The sequence below is a fragment of the Geotrypetes seraphini genome, chromosome 1 (assembly GCF_902459505.1).
Source record: "Geotrypetes seraphini chromosome 1, aGeoSer1.1, whole genome shotgun sequence".
In the NCBI taxonomy this organism is placed as follows: domain Eukaryota; kingdom Metazoa; phylum Chordata; class Amphibia; order Gymnophiona; family Dermophiidae; genus Geotrypetes; species Geotrypetes seraphini.
Window position 1 is genome coordinate 542,441,978 of NC_047084.1, and position 24,726 is coordinate 542,466,703.

General features: G+C 42.7%; 1 protein-coding gene across 2 annotated transcripts in view; it reads left to right on the forward strand.

Annotated features, from left to right (window-relative positions):
* The first annotated feature begins 23,045 nt into the window (after positions 1–23,045).
* Positions 23,046–24,726, forward strand: part of EFNA5 (ephrin A5) — a 627,805-nt gene continuing 626,124 nt past the window's right edge. For both annotated transcript variants that reach the window (XM_033929151.1, XM_033929152.1), the window contains exon 1: positions 23,046–24,300. In XM_033929151.1, coding sequence (XP_033785042.1) covers positions 24,176–24,300 — 125 coding nt within the window. In that variant the 5' untranslated portion in view covers positions 23,046–24,175. The remainder of the gene's footprint in view (positions 24,301–24,726) is intronic.

Genomic DNA, 24,726 nt, shown 5'->3' on the forward strand with positions numbered 1-24,726 from the left:
CCAATCAAATTTCCCCTCCCCCCATGAGACCTCAACTTTTGGGCCTCCTAAAGAAGCAGCAGCGGTGGTGGAGACTGGCGGGCAGGCAGAGACAGGCGGTAAACAGGCTACTTGTGGCCTACCTGCCAGGGCTTCCCTCTGCTACTTCATCAGTGATATCATCAGTGACACAGCGGAGGGAAGGCCCCCACAGGGCAGGCCAGGAGCTGCCTGTTCACCACCACTTTTTGCCCATTGGCCTCCACCACCGCTGCTGCTTTAGGAGACCCAGACGTATCAGGAGACTGGGCTCACTAAATTGGTGAGTCTAATTTTTTTTGTGTGTGAATCGATTCAAATCAATTCACCAAGTGCTGCTGGAGTGAAGTTCCCGGACCATGACGCTAACCTCGGGAGCACCCCTTTATGGTCTGCACCTGGGTGGGCTGCCCCTTCCCCCCCTTGGTATGTCACTATCACTAGCTAGCATGTACTAAAACAGTCTGAAATTAATATCCTGTACTAACTAAATCGTGTGCGATGGGATGGGAAATAGGTAGCTCATGGGTGGAAATTGGATATGGAATGCATATTGCAGTTAACAGTAACATAACTGCTATGCAAACAAGCACCGCCCGAGGGGCAGGGGCATCCAAGGGCAGCCCTCTCCCCAAAACAAAAATAGAACATTGACCACCCTCCGGCCCAGCAGGATTAGATTGCCTGCGAGGGCTTGGCCCAGGATCACCATCGACCAGTGGGACGCGGCAGCATGCAGTCTGGAGGGCGAAAACCCCGATCTGCTGCTTGCAGAGGCTGGCTTTACGCGGCAGCATGCAAGGACTCCGTGGGAGATCTCTCAGTCTGGAGGGCGAAAACCCCGATCTGCTGCCTGCAGAGGCTGGCTTTACGCAGGAGCATGCAGTGACTCCGGGAGAGATCTCTCAGTCTGGTGAGACTCCTATCGGCTGCCCTGCAGGGGCTGGCTGTATACGGCAGCATGCAGGGACTCCGGGAGATATTTCTCTACTGCGCCGAGTGCAGGCGGGGGGATTAGCTGAGCCAGGGTATCCTGGAGGCTCCTTGCCGCTGTAGCTTGTGGATCCCCCGCTGCTGCATTCCGATGAGGATGGCTGCTGGAGGAAGATTCTCGGGCCTCACTTCTCTTCATGAAGTCTCTCAGTGCCCTATTTCTTAGCTTGCGTGCACGTGGTGACATGTGCGCACAATGCAAGCAACACGGAATCCTCGAGCACCGGATCAAATCAGTGGGCGCACAATTCATGAGGATCCAGTGTTTTCATCCTTCTCCTGCATCCCAGTTGTTTCTTTAGATGATTCAGGCATCTTCAAGGTGATGAGTAGAAAAGTTGTAATGGAGAGCTGTAGAAAATCCGACCGATGGGAACGGGCGGAAACTAAAGACTGGGATTAGGGGTAAGCAGGGGGAAATGGGTAGGGCTCGGGCATGCCCAGTGGGGCCCAGGCACTGCATGTGCTCAGAGAGAAAAAAAAAAAATCTCTCTGAGCTATTGGAGAGCTTATCCGCAAATTGGGAGCTGTTGGGACAACACCCATATGTGGCTGACTCATCCTGTTTGTCCTAGGAGAATCTACTGCATACTAATAACCCAGCCCCTATGTGTCATAATATTATGTGTTCCTTACTACCTGAAAAAAAATTGCTATTTAAGACATATGAATGTGTAATAAATTGTATTTTCTCATGCATAGCTTAACATTCAAGATCAGAAAACACAGAATTCTACAGCAGCTGTGTACACATCATTCATAGTCCTTCTCACATGGCTATTTCTTTCTTTTCTTTTTTTTTACAAATCACAGATAGGAATGGCTTTTCTTTTTTTAGACTTATTTTCTTGCACCTTTTGTGCTGGTTAACAGTGCTGCAAGCTAAGACTGGCTCACACGCTTAAAGAAAAAGTTGCAAGCCAAAAAGCAGATAATGGCAAACGCTCTGAGATGTGTCCATAAACACAAGGAAGGATAGGGTTTTCAATACATTTTTCTACACTATTTCTAGTGAAAATTAGAGAAAGTATTACTTTTCCCCTTAAAGACTGATAACCCTCCTTTTGGTTTTGAGGAGTGTTGCGTTTTGATAAGAATTCCTGCACTAGAGGAATATAAGGAATTGTGTTAATTTGTTTACTAGTGCCTATGGGCTAAATATTCAGCCAATGGCAGTCAAAATTATTTTGACCATCGCCAGAGTTATGCCCAAATAGTAACAAAGTAAATGACTGCAGATAAAGACCTGCATGATTCATCCAGTCTGCCCAACACTCACATTCTTCATCAAGGCAATATTGAACCAACAATCCAGTAGCTATTACATTTTACTTGCTAAGTTATACTCTAAGATGTCTTCCCCTCCCCCACCGAGATATACAATGACCTGTACTCATATAATATGAATGTGATATAAAATATGCATACCATGTATACTCGAATATATACTGATCCGAATATAAACTGAGGAAACCTTTTTTTACACCCCCCAAAAATGGAGGGGGTGGAGTTTGACTTGAATATAAACTGAGGTTAGAAACATGGGTTATTACTGTAAGCCACTCTGCACAGACTAGACATTTTTGCCATAAGTTTTAATATATTATTTAACTTTACAATGTATCATTTTAACCTCTTTGCTTCCATGACATAAACCTTAAAAATAGAAATTTTTTTGTATGTAACACTACACAAAAGACTGAGACATAAAAATGGATAAGTCACAAATCATAAAGATAAAATTAAGCAATATAGCACTTACTCCCCCTTTTTACTATACCGTGATGGTGGTTATTAGCGAAGGGAGCCATGCTGAATGCTTTGTGCTGCTTCTTGACACTCGCAGGAACTCTATGAGCGTCGAGAGCAGCGTAGAGCATTCAGCGAGACTCCCTGCGCTAATAACCGCTATCGCGGTTTAGTAAAAAGGGGGGCGTTAATGTTTACCATAGCTGAAACATAAACTTAAAATAATATTACAGAATATAATAACACAATAAATATAAGAATAACCACAATACTAGCAGATAACTACTAAAATGACATGTATTATGCAGTATAACCACACAGAAATATTCATCTACACATCAACATCAGAGATTATATGTGCCACGTTTCCTCAAACGGAGAAAAGATCTCAGTGTTTCCCAGGAACATACCCGAGAAACTTTCTATGGCAAGTACTTAGTTGCCACAGAGAAATACATCCTTGGTCTCAGGAAAACTGAGAAACACTGAGGTCTTTTCTCTGTTTAGGAAACGTGGCACATATAATCTCTGATGTTGATGTGTAGATGAATATTTCTGCGTGGTTATATTTATTTAAGATATTCAGCTTGTATTGATATATTTATGTATTATGCAGTACCATGTTACACCATAGAGGTAAAACACAGCATTTAAGAGAAAACACAAATCAAAGACATGAAGCTGGAGCAATAGAACATAAAATTCAGCAATGCCATTACTGTGTAAGCAGCAGAGATAACATGTGGACACATGCACAAAAATGTTTTCCTAGACTATCAATATCCCTTCTTCCTGCTGAAGAACATTTTGTGTTAACTACAAGTTTAACTGGTGAAGATCAAATCCTACATTTTTGAATAGTCGCGGGGTTCATCTTTCGAAGCATGCCAAGCAATATTGTAGTGGAGCATGGGTTATATTCTGGAAAGGAAAAACTTATCAAATCTTCTGTGGAAGTTATGATTTGTGTTGCTGGTTAACTCCAATTGCTGTCTTATTTACAAAAGTGTTTACAAGCTGTGTCGAGGCTTAATTTGAGCATATACAAGTTTTAATGGTATGTGTTGAGAATAACAGTTTAGATTATGCAAATCCTTCCTTCTTTAAATGAATCCTTTAACTTGCTAAAGAAAATTTGTAGCAATGGGCATGTTTTCACCCCTGCCCGACGGCCACTTTGGTGCTACCACCTCCCCACCCAATGACCGGCACATTTGTCCTTCCCCCAAAAAAAGTCTGATCAAAGAGACTCTTTAGGAGGGCCCAAAATCTCATATCGTATGATGACTCAGAACAAACTTCTGTTGGAAGGGAATTCCAAAGCATAGGCACAAAGCAGAAAAATGATGAATCATGTGCAGAGATCAATCTTGTCAAATAGACATCAGGAATAGTCATATGATGTGTTTGAGCAGAGCAGAGAGCACATTCTGATTTATAGGGAATTATATGGTTTGCAATATAGATAGGAAGACCAAAAGACATTGTGTTGTGTGCTATTGATAGGGCCTTGTGCTGGATGCAAAATTTAATAGGAAGCCAATGGTGTTGTATAAGCAAAGGTGCGACTTGATCAATCTGAATTTAGAATGAACTGTAAATTTTTGAGAACCATATCCGGAAGACCAGAATAGATGGTATTGCAATAATTGAGCTTTGAAGAAAGAAGGGCATATAAAAGAGTAGCACAGGAGACATAATTGATGTATAGGATGCACCAAGCGGATCAGGCGGAGGGAAAGAAAACTGGAATACGTGACTGATTTTACCTGATTTTGGAAAGTTAGGGCACTGTCATTCCAAGCTCCTAAATATTTTAAGCTGTCAACCAGTTGAATTGGAGAACCTCGAAGGCAAGGTGAGAGAGGCGTTCCAGTCACCCGAAAAGCTACAGTCTTATGGGAATTAAGAACCAGGTGATTCTCGGCTAACCAATTATCAATTTTTGTCTAAGCATATTTGAACGTGCAATACAGAAAATGGGAAGAGGGATGCTACATTAGAGAGCAAGTCAAAATTTGAGGACACATCAGTTTTCATAGATATATTCTATTACGCAGGGAAAAAAACAGTAGGTGCTCATTTTTTCAAAAGGAAGATCACTTTGTTAACTACTTTAAGATAAAGATACTTAAAAGAAACCGCAGGAGCAGAAGTACAAGGAACAGAAAATGTTTGAAATGAGAATGATCAAACACATTCGAGACAGACACAAGATAACTCAGTAGAGACACTGGCTTTCTCACCTATTACCAGATATAAGGTCTTTGAACTGTAAAGTGTTAGTCTCATCATCTCTTTTTACTTCCTATTCCCTATTGCTGAGTTGTAATGATATATGCATACAGCCTAAGATCCAGATGACTCTGCACTGTTTAAACCAAGTGTAACTGTGCTTTTTTTTTTTTTACACTGAACTCATGAACTTGCAAAGCCTAACAAAGAAATATTAAGTTAGTCCAATAAAAAAGAATCACCTACAACTTGCTTATTTATACTAGCATGGCAATCACAATTTGCTGCTTAAGCTGAAACAGACACCATTTTGAGTTACTTTTGCTTGGGATTCGATACCTTGATAGTTGAGGTGATAGGCTCAGGAGTAATCTATGGAAATACTTTTTTTTACAGAAAGGGAGGCAGATGCTTGAAATAGTTTCCCCATAGAGGTGGTAGAGACAAAGACTGTCTGAATTCAAGAAAGCATGGGACAGGCACTTGGGATCTCTTAGGGAGAGGAGGAGATAGTGGATGCTGCAGATGGGCAGACTAGATGGGCTATTTGGCCTTTATCTGCTGTCATGTAGGATAAAAAAGAAGAAAGAAGAAAGAAAGCCATTTATGTGCATTTAGGATACGCCTCCTATCCCCGGGGGTGGGGAGAAGAGGAGAGGAACCAGCGCCCCGTAAGATGACAAGGAAGCTCTGCCCCCCATCACTACACTACTGGCATTGACCTCTCAACAGCATCCGCTTCTCTTCTGATGACTGGACTTAGCTTCCCTATCAACTTGCTGATCTTTCTTCTGAACTTCTCTTACCTCTTACTAAAACTCAGAATTTAACTGGATGGACAGACAGAAGGATGGCCTCTACTGATCAAACACCATTGCTTGAGAGAAAAATGCCTAAAAATGGAAAATGATCCTGAGAAAAAAGAAGAAAATACTGAAAAGAGAGGAAAAGACCATTATTAAAGTGATTTGAAAAAACATGAATGTTGATCAGATGGAAGATATTCTACTGCTCTAGCAACATCAGTTATTTTGCTCAGCCTCCTCTTTGCTTTAGGGAACACACTCAATCGCTAACTGTCTCAAAGACCCCCAAATCATGTTATTACCCCATGACTGGTCACTAAGAACATAAGAACATAAGCATTGCTTCTGCTGGGTAAGACCAGAGGTCCATCATGCCCAGCAGTCAGCTCACGCGGCGGCCCATCAGGTCCAGGACCTGTATAGTATTCTTCTACCTATACCCTTCCATCCCTTTTTCCTTCAGGAATTTATCTAATCCTTTCTTGAACCCCGATATCGTGCTCTGTCCTATCACACCCCCTGGAAGCTCATTCCAGGTGTCTACCACCCTTTGGGTGAAGAAGAACTTCCTAGCGTTGGTTCTGAATCTGTCCCCTTTTAATTTTTCCGAGTGCCCTCTCGTTCTTGTAGTTTTCAAAAGTTTGAAGAATCTGTCCCTCTCCACTTTCTCTATGCCCTTCATGATCTTGTAAGTCTCTATCATGTCCCCTCTAAGTCTTCGCTTTTCCAGTGAAAAGAGCCCCAGTTTTATGTAAGGCTTCTTATGATCTGCCTTACATAAAATTTCTTACATAGGCATATAACAACATTGCCCTTCTGGAGTCGCTGGACTGGTTGGTGAACCAGTCTTGGAGCCATCTGGTACCTTCTCAGACACTGGAGTATTTGAGCTGCAATAAAATCTGGTCGCAGATTTGTTGGTTTTGTGAGCTCCTGGTTTCTTCTATGAGGAATTATTTGTGGCCATGATGTTGGAAGTAGTGCCTTAGATAAGGGTTCACATTTGCCCCCTGCAGCGGGCTCTGCTGTTCCTGTGGGCACCGGTCACACAGGATTTCTATTGCTCTTTACCAATGGCCCAAGGTGAGGCTCAATTTAACATGGTGGGAGAGTTCGGTGCACCTTCTGAAGAGGGTCCCAGTAGATTCTGGTTATCTTGGATACAAGTCTCCTCAACTGGGATGCCTACTGCCTGGTTGAGTGGTGCAGGGCTCTTGCTCATGAGGCCTCCTTGTCCATCAGTCATTTGGAGACCCGGGTGATTTGCCTATCCCTGCAGGAGCTTTTGCCTCTGATGCAAGGAAAGGCAGTCAGTGTCACACAATGCTACAATATCAACAAGGAGGGCAGCACCAGGAGGCAACCTCATTTTGCTAGTGAGCAGAAATCCATATGCAGGCCTTCTCAGTGACTCACATTGTTGCTTCCTCTTGGATCTAGGAAACTGGGAATTGAGTCATCAGTCTTTTCAACTGTTGAATCATTAGAGCATAAGAGCTGTCATACAGGGACAGAACACAGGTCCATCAAGCCCAGTAACCTATTTCTTTTATTATTATTATTATTATTATTAAACTTTTGTTAAACCAAATCTTGCCAAGGAAAACAATACATCCAGGAACAGACACAATATATTGCTAACTGTAATAATCAATCCTAATCTTCTTATAGTTGACAGATCTCTATCCAATACACTCCCATGAACCTAATTCTAATGTAATAACTGATTCCAATCTTATTGTAAGCCACAATGATTCCTTACTGAAAATTGCAGGATATAAGATCTTTCACTACACCATCAACATATAGAGATAGTAGATAGTTTTAAGTATTTGGGAATTATAATTGACTGTCATTTGACAGCAGGTTTCATCTACAGTTGCGAAAGGATTGGGGCATTAAGACAGCTTAGAGCTATTTGAGATTTCCTGGATGAGAAATCGTTACATACCTTAATCCATGCTTTTGTTCTATCTAAATTGGATTATGGCAACTTGGTACATGCGGTAATAACAGTTGGGCAACTGAAATGTTTACAAACAGTACAAAATGCGGCAATTCAGCTGTTAGGTCTCGCACACATCTATGATCATGTAACTCCATTATATTTGAAATTCCATTGGTTATCATTGAAATTTAGAATTTAATTTAAAATCCTGATGCTAGCACATAGGGCATTATTTGAGTTACAACCATTATATCTCTCTAATCTAATGTTATTTTACACACCTAGTTACTCGTTGAGATTTTTAAATGACAATAGAGTAGCTGTTCCCCATATTTCAAAGGCTCACCTTGCCTCAACCAGAAATGGTGCATTTTTCTACTTAGTTCCAATATTGTGGAACAATTTACCAGTAGAGTTAAGGAAGGAAGAATCATTTCAAAATTTTAAGAGACATCTAAAAGCACATTTTTTTCAAATAGCTCTCCCAAATTGAATAATGGAATGGGGGCCACAATCTGCATTGATTTGTATTAATTTGAACTGATTCCTGTTGATTTGGATTTATTTATTTCATATAACAGTTTTTTAGTGGATATGTCTTAGAAATGTTAATTTTTTTGATGCTCTCAAGCTCTGCCAGTGAAGGATCTGTGAAGTGTGCTGTGCCGGGAGTTGTATTAAGACCTGCACTAAAATATGACTATTTGCTATTTTTTTATCTTCTTTCATTCTTTCTATTTTCTATTTCTTTGATTTTTGATCTTGGAAATGTATTATATGTTGTTATTACTTATTTTTAGTTTATCAGTTACTTTAGCTAGATTGTGAACCTTCGGGACAGATAGGGCATAATCGAAAGGAACGTCTAAGTCCGTTTTCGTCTAAATCGCAAGTCGTCTAAAGTAAAAAACAGCTTAGGACATATTTTCGAAAAATACGTCCAAATTTTTTTCCCTTTCGAAAATCGTCTAAGTATACGGCCTGCCAATCTGATCGTCCAAGTCGCTAAATCGTCCAACTTTTTGTCTGTCAAAACCACCTAGAACAAGCCCTGTTGGATGTGGGAAGGGTCTGCAAAGTGATGGACTGAACACCCAGACATGGCACCTAAATAGTAGGGTACCTTAAAGGGCACTGCTGTGAACTTCATCTCACTACAGCTCCCATATAGGTCATGGTGAGCCCCCCCAAACCACCTCGAGAATCCCATAGACCCACTTATCTACCACCCTAAAAGCCCTTATGGCTGCAGGAGCCACTTATATGCCAGTACAAAAGGGTTTTGTGGGTGTATAGGGGAGTGCACATGTTTCAGTATCAGTGCAGTGATTACAGGGGCTTATGGGCATGGGGCCTCCTCTCCATGGGTCCCTAACCCACCCCCAAGACTGCTTAAGCCTCCTCTGTGCAGGACAACTAGGCTTTCCTATGCCAGGCCGCCAGGTGATGATGGTCTGGAGGCTGAATTTTAAAGGTGTGATTACGATTTTTATGGAGTTAGGGGGATCGGTGATCCCTGGGGTAGTGTTTGGGGGTCTGTATTATGTGTTTGCAATACTTATATGGTGACTTTAGGTGGGTTTTTGTGACTTAGACCATGTTTTAAATGGTCTAAGTCACAACGTCCAAGTTCCGTCTAGGTTCTGTTGTAAAACTTTTGGTTATACATGCTTTAGGACTAAGTCTAAGCCTGCCCAAGTCCTGCCCAAATCCTGCCCTCGACAGTCCTCCTGAAATGCGCCATTTAGCTATGGTTGTTCAGCGGCACTATGAAGGCCTAGGTCGTTTAGAAATACATCCAAAACCCGGTTTGATTATCGGCACTTGGACGTCTTTCGTTTATGATTGTCCAAGTGCCGACTTAGGCCGGTTTTTGGATGTTTTTCTCTTTCAATTATGAGTCCCATATTATATAAAGATGATATATGATATATTAATACTTCTGTGACCCCCACCTCCAAGACTACTTGCCCTACCATTATCTTTATTAATCACAGTGGCAGATTTATCTTGGGTTTTTGTTCTCTAGAGAAGAGGTAGGTTTTCAATAGAATAAAACTAACATTGTCCTAAATCCACAAAGGAAATGAGAGGAATGGATTCTACTTTAAATACAGATTTCAGAGAAAGATTAGTGTATGTTATCTGCACAGGACCCATTTTATTCTTATAGGCCCCTGCAGAAGATACCATACTATATTGTTTCTTATACCTTGCAATTATCAGTAAGGAATCAATGCGGCTTACAATAAGATTAATAGGAATTCCTAATGTGCTAAACTTTAGTAAAAGAATCCATCTATCTATAAATGAAGAGCTAAAATACTAGAGATGACAAAACTATCTTTAACTGAATATATATTTTTATTACACCAGATGGAGTTCAAGCATTAAACTTTAAAACTGAAACGTTCTACTTAATGTACTTATGGATTAGGATAAATTCAGCTCAATTTTCACAAAATAGGGTATCTCAAGCAATTTTTATCTTCAACCAAATTCTAAAACCTGAACACTCTTTTCGTAGGAATGTGAACTATGGTGTAACTCAGATATTATATAAGAATCTTCCTCCATCTTTTACAAAACTGTGGTAGCGGATGCTGCACGGCAAATGCTCCAAAGCTCATTAAATCCCTATGGGCGTTGGAGAAATTACTGCAGCAGCTGCTACCATGGCTTTGTAAAAGGAGCCCTTAATTAAATAGTTTTCTGATTAGCTTTCACTTTTACGCTCTCTGCATGCAGGATGGTCTTTTTTTTTAAGTTCAATATTTTTTAAAATTATAAATTTTACAATATGTCAAATATAACAAATTTTGTTTTGTTATATTTAATTCGATAATGACTATGGGCTAGATTCACTAAGCCCACCGATTTTGCTTGTGATCATTTACCTACCCAATTTTCCTCCAACCTGATTCACTAACCTCTGTGCCGTTCATCCTCTGAGCCGCGCATGCAAATGAGAGGAAACGGCATGCAAAGTAGGAAGGCAGCGATTCACTAACCAAAATCAGGAACACCGACTGAGCTGGCCGATCAACAAAGAAGCAACTGCTGGGGACCAGTCACTCACATCCTTTCCGACTGCCCTGATTTCTGCCGCCCTGCTCTCTGCTGACTTCAGTGAACTGCATCTCCTGCTCTCTGCTCCGATTCTCTTGATCTCTGCCGCACCGCTCTCTGGGTCTCTTCTATCAAACTGCACTAGCAGTTTTTAGCGCAGAGAGCCCAATGAATGGCCCGTGCTGCTCCCGACGCTTATAGGAACTCTATGAGTGTTGGGAGCAGCGCAGTCCATTCAGTGCGGCTCACCACACTACAAACTGTTAGTGCAGTTTGATAGAAGAGGCTTTCTGCCCCAACTCTCCTGCTCGCCCTTCCCCTTAAAGTGGGTTAAAACCATGGGCTCGTGAAGTAAAAGTAAAAAAAATAAAAATGTTTCCAGCTCTATAAGCATGCACAGACCATCTATACAGGCAAATAAAATGGTCTGCGCATGCGTCAGGATCGCTCTGTAGCGATCTGTGTTGTCAGTGGGGGGGCATGCCTCCGATTGCCCCCATTTGCATGAGGATGCGTTGAGAATCAGTCGGCACGCCACGGATCGCCCACGGATCGGTTAGGATCAGTGGGCTTAGTGAATCTAGGCCTATGTATCTGCTTTGTAATTGCTTACATATTGTAAGGACAGTCATTTTAAGTGTGACAGGGGCTGACTCCAGCTTCAGGTTTTTGTAAAGAGGTGGTACTTGGAAGCAAGGGAAGAAGGGTGTTGGGGCTCAGATGCTGCCTTCTTACCTAACATAGATGCTTTGAGGATTACACTTGGATCTTTAAGGGGTGTTGACAGAGAGCAGGCTTGATTTCAGGAATACACCCAGCTCATATATTGACAAAGAGCTTTTGTATCAGGGAATGGTCCAGCATTTGAAGATGTTTTGGGGATCAGAGCTTGTGAACATAATCTTCCAGTCAGAACCAGCATTTATAGTATATAAGATTCTCCAGGTTACTAAGACCCAGCTTGAAGTTAATTGCAAATGGAATGTACAACTGGGTTTACAATTGACCCCTTCACAATGGGAAATGTCTTGGTCTAACTCAGTTTGTCCTTCCTTGTCTGCAGCCTTATTGCAATCCTCTTATTCCATTTTGCATAATGCTTACTGGACTCATGTAAAGCTTGCTAAGCTTCTGCGTAAAACTTCTGATAGCTGTTGGTCATGTAATAATGTAGTAGGCTCCTTATCTCATATGATTTTCTTTTGTAGTAATCTGTCGCAATATTGGTCTCAAGTATGGTATACTATATGCACTGTATTTCCCATATCTGTTGCATTATCATATGATATTGTTGTACTACGTTAATCTAATTCCAAGATTGACATCCACTAGCTCTAGGTTATTTGATTTTATGGTAGCTTTTGCTCTACATATTGTGATCCTCCATTGGAAGAATAATCAATATGTCTCCTACCATAACTGGTGGAATACTTTATGTGCATATAGGAAGTATGAAGGAATTATAGCTTTAAAATATAATTATTTATCATCTTCATTAGAAGCTGGAACATCTTAGACATGTAGAGGGGCATAATCGAAAGGGATGTCTAAGTCCATTTACGTCCATCTCGCAAGTTGTCCAAAGTAAAAAACAGCTTAAGACACATTTTCGAAAAATATGTCCAATTTTTTTTTCGTTTCGAAAATCGTCTAATTATACGTTCTGCCGATCTGATTGTCCAAGCCGCTAAATCGTCCATCTTTATACCACATTTTCATCCAACTTTCCGTCCAAGTCCAAAACGCCTAGAACAAGCCCTGTTGGATGTGGGAGGGGTCTGCAAAGTGATAGACTGCACACCCAGACATGCCACCTAAATAGTGGGGTACCTTACAGGGCAATGCTGTGAACTTCACAAAAAGGGTGACATGGCTTCTCCTCACTACAGCTCCCTTATAGGTCATGGTGAGCCCCCCAAACCACCTCCAGAATCCCCTAGACCAGTGGTCTCAAACTCGCGGCCCGGGGGCCACATGCGGCCCGCCAGGTACTATTTTGAGGCCCTCAGTATGCTTATCATAATCACAAAAGTAAAATAAAACAGTTTCTTGATCATATGTCTCTTTAGCTATAAGCGATAATATTATTATTAAGACATAGCCAAAAGGAAAGATTTATAAACTATAAAGAGTTTTACCTCATGCAAAATTGTCATTTCTTTAATAAGACATTAACTATTTTTTCTGAGGCCCTCCAAGTACCAACAGATCCCAAAATGTGGCCCTGCAAAGGGTTTGAGTTTGAGACCACTGCCCTAGACCCACTTATCTACCACTCCCATAGCCCTTATGGCTGTAGGAGCCACTTATATGCCAGTAGAAAAGGTTTTTGGAGTGTATAGGACAGTGCATATGTTTAAGTATCAATGCAGTGATTACAGGGGCTTATGGGTATGGGTCCTCCTCTCTATGGGTCCCTAACCCATCCCCAAGATGACTTAAGCCACCTCTGTGCTGGACAACTAGGCTTTCCTATGCCAGGCGGCCAGGTGATGATGGTCTGGAGGCTGAAATTTAAATTTTAAAGGTGTGATTACGATTTTTATGGGGGTGGGGGTGGGTTGGTAATTACTGGGGTAGTGTGTGGGGGTCTGTATTTTGCATTTTTAGTGCTTACCTGGTGAGTTTAGGTGTGTTTTTGTGACTTAGACCATCTTCTTGCGCTGAGTGCCTTTGAGCGGAGGGTAGGCAAATGGGGTCAGGGTTCTTCTTTGTCTTGTGGTGAGGATCTGATTTAGGTGGTTGTTTAGGTAGGAGGGTGCAGAGCTGTTTAATGCTTTGAATAATAGACAGTAGAATTTGAATTGAATTTGTGCTTGTATTGGTAGCCAGTGAGAGTCTAGGAAGGCAGTGGTGATGTGGTCATATTTTATCAGAGAGTAGATCAGTCTGAGAGCGGTGTTTTGTATAGACTGAAGTTGTTTTAACATGTTGGCAGGGCATGGTAGATAGAGGGAATTGCAATAGTTCAGTAGACCTAAGACTAGGGATTGGACAATTAGCCTGAATTGCTTTGTGTTGAAGAATTTTCTTATTTTACATAGATTTTTCATAGTTAAAAAAGCTTTCTGGGTTGTCTTATTTAAGGCCTGCATTGTGCAGCATCTGTCTATCGGTACTCCTAGGAATTTAAGTTTGGGCTGCATTGGGTATTTGGTGTTTTCTTTGTTGTGTTATATATTTGTTAGAAATTTATAAATTAAAAAAAAAAAAAAAAGAAAAGAAAGAGAGAAGGAGTTGATCCTGCAGGTCTTGCAAAGGGATATTTGGCATTGTATGATCTATGTATGCCTTTTTAGAACCCCCCTTAGGGGAATGTGTGGCTCAGCCTCAGCACCCTGGGGTTGTGAGTTCAAACCCATGCTGCTCCTTGTGACCCTGGGAAAGTCACTTAATCTCCCTATTGCCCCAGGCCCCCAATTAGATAGATTGTGAGCTTGCCAGGACAGACAGAGAAAATACTTGACTACCTGAATAAACTTGTGTAAACCATTCTGAGCTCTCCAGGGAGAACGGTATAGAAAATTGAATAAATAAATAAATACTACTACTATAATTTATCATTTCTATAGTGCTATAGTGCAGTGCTGTACATTTGATATTCAACAGATGCTCAGAAGAGGAATGATACAAGGGGTAAGGTATCTGACAATGATTGGAATTAAGAGTTGAAGGCAGCTTCAAAGAAGTGGGATTTTTGCTTGGACTTGAATACTGCTAGAGATGGAGCATGACGTATTGACTCTGGCAGCCTGCTCCAGGCACACGGTGTCGCAGGAAGGGACAGAGTTGGCGGTAGAGGTAAAGGATACAGATAAGAGGGACTTACCTGATGAATGAAGTTCACGGGGGGGGGGGGGGAGGGAGGGGGAAGCATCAGGGCAGATGAGTGAGTGAATGCAATTGTAAGTCAGTAAGAGGAGTTTGAACTGTAAGCAAGCCATATGCCTTTTAATTAAATAAAATAAATTTGAAAACTGAGCACCTGGACATCTGATAGAAAGGGGCATAAAGAGGCCCATTGCCAACAGTACCTAAGCAGGCTGTGCTTAGGCACTGTTCATCATAAGGCGTATGGGGACAGACTTAAAGATCTCAATATGTACAGTATACTTTGGAGGAAAGGCGGGAAAGGGGAGATATGAGAGACGTTTTAAATACCTACATGGCGTAAATGCACATGAGTCGAGTCTCTTTCATTTGAAAGGAAACTCTGGAATGAGAGGGTATAGTATGAAGTTAAGAGGTTCTAGGTTCAGCAATAATCTAAGGAAATACTTTTTTACACAAAGGGTGGTAGATGCGTGGAACAGTCTCCCGGAAGAGGTGGTGGAGACAGAGACTGTCTGAATTCAAGATAGCCTGGGATAGGCATGTGAAATCTCTTAGAGAGAGGAAGAGATAATGGTTGCTGTGGCTGGGCAGACTGGGCGGGCCATTTGTCCTTTATCTACCATCAAGTTTCTATGTTTCTAGGTTATTACCTGCCAGAGTTGTATTCACCTGGTGTGCAAAGACTGCCACCTGGTGAGCACCAGCGGCAGCTGGAAATGCAATATCTGTATAAAGACTGGTTCTGTGACCAGGTCTTAATGCTGAAATGGAGGAGGAAGAGGAAGATAGCGATACCATGGTAGCAATTTATCAAATGACAATCGTAAGGATTAGCTTATGAAATAGTGCTTCATACTAGGCAGCATGATGAGTATTTACAGAAAAGCTGGAGGTTTCAGAAATGCTATCAAATTCTGGCAATATGTTGAAAAAACTCTTATATCCAGCCCAAATATGTTATAGCATCCAAACTAGTAGGCTCTGGATAAATGATGTTTTATATATCTCAAGGAAGCCTCAGCCCCACCACTCCTCCGCTGTATAATCTCGCAACCGCGGGAAGCATTACGTGGTGCCTCATTATTGGCCGTCCCCGATAATGTGTTTGGAATAGTTCTTATTATTTATAATACTTAATGATTTTCAATAAATATCCAATATCAATATATATAAATATAAAGTGCTTAATACTTAGCTTTGAACTAGCTTTTAATTTGCTTCGTGGTCAGCCAAACCTGGGAGTCAGACCCGACATGTTTCGCTCAAAGAGCTGTATCAAGGGTCTCCCTATATGAAACAAACCAGTTTTAGAGAAGAAGATTAAAGACTAACCATTCATGCCTTATCCTCCTCCCTCCAAATATATAACCGTTTATGCTATACACCTTCCTTCATCTTATACAAAAACCTTACCGAGGCTGCCGTTGTCATCCGACTCCAATTTTAATCTGTGAGAAAGATGGCAGCAGCGTTCCTGCCTCAGGTTTAAATCCTCCCTCTAAACTTGACGTTGTACACACCCCCTGTGCCTCATTCGTTCATCCTTTAGGAGACATCTAAAAACATATCTATTTTCGAAGTATTTAGGCAGCTAATTCGTAAAAATTTTATTATGCACTATTTTGATCATTTTAGTGTCTCTAATTATTGGCTTTTAACTTTTTTAGTTCTATTCAATTTCTTTTATTCTTTTTCTTAACTATTGTAAACCGCATAGAACTTTACAGCCTTGAGATATATAAACTGATTATTGTTATTGTTGTTATATACTCGAATATAAGTTGATCTGAATATAAGCTGAGGTGCCCTTCCTACCCCCCAAAGGAGGAAAAAAGGTTGACTCGAATATAAGCCAAGGGTAGAAATTTGGATGATCCTGATGAAAAAGTCTACAAAGACTAGATATCATTGCCATATGCTTTAACACAATTTTTTGTAACATGGTAAATAGTGAAGGGATTCTCTCCTTATAAATTGGTATCTAACTCCTCCAATTTTACCATAGTTCATGAAATGAATTGCATGGGGATAGAATCACCACCACCATAAGGGTGATGGCACCAATAACAACCAGTGAGGACTGGGAACAAGAAGTGCATCAGCAATAAATTTTAACAACCAAAAAGGTCCTACAAATTCCAAAACAAAACCAATACTGTGGGATATTGGTTTTTGTTTTTCCTTTCAGCAATTAATTATAGACAGCTTTACCAACGGTGCTCCAAGCAGCAGATGCCTGATGCCTGTTGCCAGTTTGCTGATCCAGTGTGGGGCTTTGAGCATTTGCGTATGCTCAAGGCTTGCTGACTCCCGCCTTCTGCATAGGCCAGTGCTGAAAAGAAGAATGCGACGTCATCGAGGGTGGAGAGCAGTCCTATGGAAAGCAGCATTGGTGTCATCAGAAGACAGAGAGCCAGAAGACAAACAAAGCTGCCGCCACCACCAGTGCATGACGATCTGACACGAAGCCCTGAGCATCGGATTCTTCTGAGAGAGCACCACAGACCCAGGACATCAGCTGGAGCTGGTAAAAAAAGAAAGCAGCATCGGCGTTGGAAGCAGCATCAAAACGGGGGGGGGGGGGGGGCTTCAGAAAGCGGCTTCGGCGATGGCAGGGTAGAGTGCAGGAAAACCGCGGCATTCATTGGGTGTTGGTAGGAGTGTAGGAAAGTATTACCAAATGTTAAAAATGGAGTACAGAAGCGGTGGCTACCTGCTTAACTCGAGTATAAGACGAGATACCCATTTGTAGGCTATTTTTTGGTCCAAAAATCTCAGCTTATATTCGAGTATACTGTATACTGTATGTGATGGCATAATAACAAATTGCCAGCTGTTCTGGTTGTGATGCCAGTGTTCAATCATGGAGTGTAACCCCACAGAGTGGCAGTATAGCTCTGGCCCCCTTATTGGTAAAATTAGATGGATCATTTGGGCCTTTATCTGCCATCATTTACTGTGTTACTATGTAGAAATAAATCCCCTCAACAACAGTTAGTGGCAGTTCAGGGGGTGGGGGGATCGCGGCAGGAGAGATGCCCAATCTCTCCTGCAGCAGGTTGCAGCAGTTCGGGGGGGGGGGGGGGAATTCTGTAACCAGTGTTGTTTTTGACAGACGCTGGTTACAGAATCCATGAATGTAATGGTTAGAGTGGCTTATAGGCCTGGGTCCTCCTCTCTATGGTTCACTAACCCACCCCCCAGACTTCTTAAGCAACCTCTGTGCAGCCCCACTAGATTTTCCTATGCCAGGTGCTGATGTTCTGGAGGCAGGTATGTACGTTTTTATTCTGAACTTTGTGGGGGTGAAACGGGGTTAGTGAACACAGGGGGAGTTCTGTGGGGTCTTTATTTTGACTCTGCAGTGGTTATCTGGTTATTTTTGATACCTCTTGGGAATTTTTACCTGTCTTTACATCATCTAACTCACAACGTATAAGTTTTGCTTAGGCAGTCTTGTCACACATTCAATTATCCTTGCAAGACAACTAAGTCTAGGTCGGCCTACATCCCGTCCAAGTCCTGCCCTAACCACTCCTCCAAAAATGCCCCTTTCAGCTCTGGGCGCACAGCAGGTTTCAGAGGCCTAAAATGTCCTTGGATACGTCCAAAAAGCTGTTTAGATTATCGGCACTTGGACGACCTGTCTTTTAGATTGTCCAAGTGCCGAGTTGGATGGGTTTTTAGACATATTTAAGTTTCGATTATGAGCCCCTTAGTGTTCATCTTTTATTCCTCCAAGGTTTGCTTCCATTTTCAAAATCTGACATAATTTCTTCTTAAAATTTTCTTCTCAATATTTCTCTTTCTCTCTTGCTGACAGAAGGTTCTTTTCTCTTCTGCCCTCTCATCAGAAATTTTAGCCACAGCAGAGATTACACAAATAACAGTCTCAGGCAGAAAGACATCAAGGGCAGGGCAGGATAACCAATAGGCCAAGTAGGCAGGGGGGCCTGATGAAGGAGGGCAACATTGTTTTTTCCAAACGGCGATGGGCCCCTCCCCATCGATCGACAACGCAGGACCCCCCCCCCCCCCGATCGGCAACGCGGGCCCCACCCGATCTGCAACACGGCCCCACCCCCACATTGACAGAAAGTAAGACAAGCAAGCAACGCGGGTAAGAAAGGCAACAGGAACTGTAATTGTGCAAGCGGTGTTGCTTGCTCAAAGCTTCCCTCTGACGCAGCTTCCTGTTTCTGCCTGGGCACATGGTGGGGTGGGGCAGGGCAGGGGGCCCAGTGTACCTGTGTGCCTAGGGGCCTTCGTCGAATTAATCCTGCCTTGATCAAGGGTCCGGTCTCTGTTTTTATTGTCTTCAGACTGCTGTTCATTTGGGGGTTCATTTTCAAGGCATTTAGACACACAAAGAACCTTAGGTTTATATTTAAATAAGTACCTTAGGTTTCTGTCATACTTTGCGAAGCTGCAGCACACTAAACGTGGTGGCCGTGGCTCGAGGGCATCCAGATGCGATGACATCACATCATCATGTCGATGTCCACGCATGTGTGAAGGCCCTCTAGACGGGGCCCTGAACCACCAATAGGTGGTGCAGGAAGGGAAGAGCACTGGTCTAAGTGCTTTGAAAATGAGCCCCTTGATCACACACACTCTTCAAATAAGTCACTACCTTTTCACTCTGCTGTTCAACCTCCAGGTAGATCTCAATGCAGTTCGTGGCTTGACTTGAGTTCAGGAAATCTTGAAGCCAACGTGATTTCTTTTGCCTTTCATTAGAGCCAGAATATGCTTCCTCCTTCATGGCAATGGTCCACTGAGTGCACCCCCATTACAGTCAATCTCTGTCGCTGGTCTATCCAGTTCACCCTCTGGCTTAGGTACACCAGCTTGTGAACTTTCCCTGGACACTCTCCAATAACTAGCTGCAGCCTGGCTGCCAAATTAAAAAATGTTTCACAGCAGATCATTGTTAAATAAGTCATTGCCTATTTCTGATAGACGTACTACATTCTTCCAATAAAGCCCAGCACATTTGGGGGTCCATTCAGTCATGCTTAATGTGTGAGCCTCCCAGCTGACAGGTCAGCACTCCAAATAGCCTAATCATCTTCTTCCTTTCCCAACCCATCTTTGAATGCATGCATCACTGCTGAGGGATGATGTCAGGCCATAGTGTGTGTGTATCTTCAAATAATGAAATGATTTGCAGTGTGAACCAGCTCTACTTAGGACCAAATTCCCAAGTCCTTGCTCCCAGGGTGGAGCCTTGCTTCCAAGGGAAGAGCCTCAGGTGCCTGAGCCAATTAGGGCCTTAGGCCCCTCCCCATGCATCACATGATGTAACAGGGCAGGGCCTAAGGCAGGAGTCAGAGGAGCAGGAGGCTCCCTCCTGCTCCCAACATAAAAGGTACGGGAGGGGGAGGCTGATGGTAGGAGAGAGTGGGCATCCCTCCTGCCGGGTTTCTTCAGGGGTGGTATTTGCCAGCAGGAGGGAGTGGGCAATCCTCCTGCCGTTTTTGTTGTTTGTTTTTTTCGGGGAGCCAGGCCACTGGCAGGAGGGAGTGGGCATCCCTCCTACCTTTTTCTTCAGGGGGGGCGTGGGGCTGTGTTTGTCGGGAGGGGCTTCCTTTTTTCTTTTAATTGTGTGTGTAATACATGCAAAATATCTGTGCCATTAAAAAAAGAAAAAAACCCGGCAGAAGCCCTGACAGCAGTGACAGAAGGCTACTGTCAGAGCTCTGCCCCGACTCAATCGCTCACTGAGTGACTGAGTCGGGGAGTTTGCATGCAAATTATTTGCACCTCCGTGCAAATCATTTGCATGCAAAAAAGATAGTGAATCAATCGCTGTTTCAAAATCGGCCGGAGAATCGGCCAACAGCGATTGAATCGTTATCTTTAGTAAATCTGGCCCTTAGTCACTAGGTAGATGTAGCTGTGTACCTAAATCCCTCCTTTCCTTTTCAATCTACCCTTGCCCAATCCCCAAGTTCTCACCTAATCCATGTAAGCTCTTAGGGATAGGTGGATACTGTCCTTCCCAGCTGGTGGACTTACCCTGTGGCAGCCTTCTGGTGGTTACCCCTTAGCTCTGAAGGCCCAAGCCATCCCAAGAGCACTTCTACTCCTCTACTAGTCTCCAGGGAGCCTTCTGCCTTGGACCGCTGATGCCAATCACATCCCAGTGGCCTACTAGTACCGATCTATACTCCGGAAGCCTTCCCCTCCTTCAAGAGGAGCCTCAGCCAGTGACAGAGGTTCCTATTTAGGAAGCTACCTCCCAAATGAGTATAATGCACAGATATGACTTTATGTAGTATAAACTCATTCTAGATTTGTTCTCAGCATGCTGGCTGTTACCCTCACCATTTCCTCTCTCTTCTGAACTTTGGAGAGTAGATATCCACTTCTGTTATTCTGATTCAGCTCTGCTCAACTCATCCCCCTCCCCGCCCTTCATTCATTTGAGCCCATAAGCTTTGTTCCCATTCATTAGATAAATTCTTAAAATGCATAACATTTCACCCAAGTGTTTGAGTGCTCATCCTCAGTGCATGATTTGCATATGGAGTTACCACCCCCTCTGCACACTCAGCCATGTAACTTTCATAAATTGGTATCAATTCTCCTACATTCAGATAAATGGCAGATAGAAACCCCTTTTTAGTTTTAAAACAGACAGATAATTGTTGGTTTCGTACCTACTGTTCACAAACACATCTTTCCAAGATCTGTCAGAAGCCCACTCCCATAGGGGTGGGGTGTCACTTGGATGACATGCACCCTGACCCGCTGTCTCCCTAAAACTCCTTTCAAAATGATTATTTTCCTGTCTGCTTTCCACGCTTGAATTTTCTGAGTAGCCCCAATTGCAGATCATATCTGAACCCACCTGGAAGTTTCCAGGGATCCCAGTTTATGCAGTGTTGTTTTTACATCAGAAAAAGTGAGGGGCTGAAGTTTTCATCAATTTAATTATGGTAACAATATTGTAAATAGACTGGAATAAAAACATTTTTCTTTTATCTCAAAAATGAATTAATAGCAAGTTATGAGTTTGCACAAAACTGTACAGCTAATTATTTTTGCTTTTTACTTAAATAAAACTGGGAACATAAAGTATCATCCCCTAAGCGACTGTGAACGTTTTTAGCTTTGCACCTCAATTAGTTCTACATTCTTACAAGTCCCTGATGCTGTAGTTAACTAAAACCCTGAAGACATCTTTTGTCTATTTTGTGGCCTTTTAAAAAACAATCAGGGCTGAAATGTTTCATAAAGAAGAACCACTAGGGGGAGTCTAAGCGCTTTCAAAAGGCTAACAGGGGAGAGAATAGCTGAAGCATTTCTTAGATCAAGGGCTCTGCCCCTCTCCTAAAGCACAGAAGTAAGTGATAACCCTTTAATTTATCTGTTATATCAAAGATTCCTTATCTATAAACTGTGATGGGAGAGTATCATAACTGTGGACATAATGGTTAAATAAGGCATTTAAAAAATATATTAATTAACTCCCCTCCCCCCAAAAAAAGTTTGATACTTTTAGATAAATCTGTACTTTTCTACTGTGTGAAATATTTTTGTGACGTTCTATGAAATGGTATTTTAATATCAGTAGTTAGCTCGCCAACGTGAGTGAGGTAAATTTTTTGATGCTAAATGTTTGATTCAAGATCTTACACCTCCACAATAATCAAATAAATCAGGGCTGTCAGGATTTTTATTATCACATCGCGCTATAACTTGAGTATACATTGTATTATCCACATTCTAGAAATAAGCTCAGAAAATGTTTATTCTTAATAGTAGGAAATAATGGCATTCCAGAAAGATTCCCATTAAATTGGAAAAAAAATGGCATTAAAATAGCAAACCTCAAATAGATTTACAAAGAAAAAGAGTTTAATTTAATAATTTCTAATACTAGTGTCCCCATTTGCAAGTAAATGTAATTGATCCAAATACATATAGCACGTAGGCGTGAAAGGAAATACCTCACATTAGAAGCTACAAACAGCAGACCCTGCCTATCGTATGTTGTTTTTTTTTTTCTTTCCGTCAACTGAATTGTGCTCTGCACTGCTTATGGTCTCAGATCTTTGCTAGCAGAGGAAAAAAAAAAATCCATTTAAAAAATGATGCTGTCTTTTAAACAAGCGTATTCCTGAGTTAGATATCAAAACATCTAGATCTCCCTATAATTCAATTAGTCAGGTTTCAGGAAGGTGGGGTTGATTTTTTTTTTTTCCCTCAACTTGAAAACGCCTTCCTCCTATTGGAAACCAATCAGACCTGAGTGAGAGGAAAAAAAAGAGGAAATCGGTAACCAAACAGCAGGCTGTGCCCTGAGTGGCTGCTGTGGGCGCTGACATTCCCCCTTCCCCCAAGTGAACTGCCTGAAATCGCACATGATCACCCAGCCCCCTCGCTATCCTGTCTGAGCCGGGCTCTGTGCCTTTCTGCAGCTTACATGCTACATTCACACGGTGCCTGAACTTGCATGGGATCTGGTGGTGTGTACGTGTTTTTTGTACATTCTGCGTGCACTCCGGCACCCGGCAGTGGACTGCATGGATAATTTTAATACGGTATCACCGGATTTGTCCAGCCTGCTTTAGGATTTTCACACAGTGAGCAGATTATTGAGAAGGGGGCGTGACTTTTGGGGGGGGATTTCAACCCCCCTCCCTGACCACGGTGCATTTTAAGTTTGGGTTATTTTATTTTCTGTTTTTGGTTGAGTATCAAGGAGGAGCAGCTGCTGTTCCTGGGAGGCGACATCAGTGGACGGCATAAATCCCTTGCTTCTGATTAGGGTTTATTTTATTTATTTCAAACTCTTTTCTCCTCATACAAGTTGATCTTCTGGAGTCTGGCTAGCCTTAAAAAAAAAATAAAAAAAAATATCCACTTTTCTCCCCCTTGCTCTGGCTGAAGACAGGATTTGGAGCTCATCTTTATGCATGCTGTCTTCCCATTCACTTTGCAAAGGCGACAGCGAACATCATTTCGGGGGAGGTGGTTGGTTTTTGACACCACTTAAAAGGCGATTCGGTTTCCGTCTCCTTGCTGGCGTTCCGTTTCAAAGCACCGTCGGATGTGCAGAGAGCACTAGAGCCTGGCCGGCGCCCTCCACCCCATCGTGGCCCAGAGGAGAACGGCAAAGAGCGGCGGGCATCCCAGGCACCAGCCCGAGCCAGCTGGGGGGGACATGAAGGAGGCTCACAGGACTAGCCCTTAAACCAGCACATCTCGCCACACTCTGGGGACACGTTTATAGCACTGATTCCTCCCCCCCCCTCAAACCCCCCCACAATACATCAAATACCCGGGATCCCTTGTTCAACCGGCAGACTTTGTCTTCACAACTTGTCTGCACCCCACCACTGCCTATGACTTTCTGTCTTCAATAAACGCCGAAGAGCCCGCTCCCCCCCCCCCAGGAACTTTGCAGAGGGGAGAAGTGGAGGCTGCCCCCCCACTCCAGTACAGGCACTGCTGGAGGACCCCGCTCTCAGCTCCTTTCTCTGGGGGTGGGTGGGTGGGGGGGCTCGGAGCCATGTTGCACGTGGAGGTGTTGACGCTGGTCTTTCTGGTGCTCTGGATGTGTGTTTTCAGCCAGGATCCCGGCTCCAAGGCGGTGGCCGATCGCTATGCCGTGTACTGGAACAGCACCAACCCCAGGTAAAGGAGGAGGGGAGGGGGTAGGGCAAGAGGCAGTCACATCGATGTGTCTCCTTACCCTTTCCTTGTGTTTTAAAAAAAAAAAACCAAACTCAAAACCAGAAACTGGAAATAATGCGGCAAATATGTTTGCATTCTTGGATGTTTTTTTCTCTTTAATCATAAGTCTATCGGGAGCAGCCACACCTCTTGCAAGCACCGAACGCGCATCACACGTTCATATTTTGGAGGTATATGCTTCCTTGTGTTTCGGAAGTGTAATTCCATTGCAGGCTTTCTCCACAAGTTGAAAACTACCTGTTGGAAAGGTTGTGTGCATTGTTTATCTGCCCCGGGCTAAGCGTTCACACATCAGGAAAAGTAATTATTACGTTTTAAAATATTAATGTCTTTGTAGAGTTAATTTCTAGTAGAAATACTTCATTA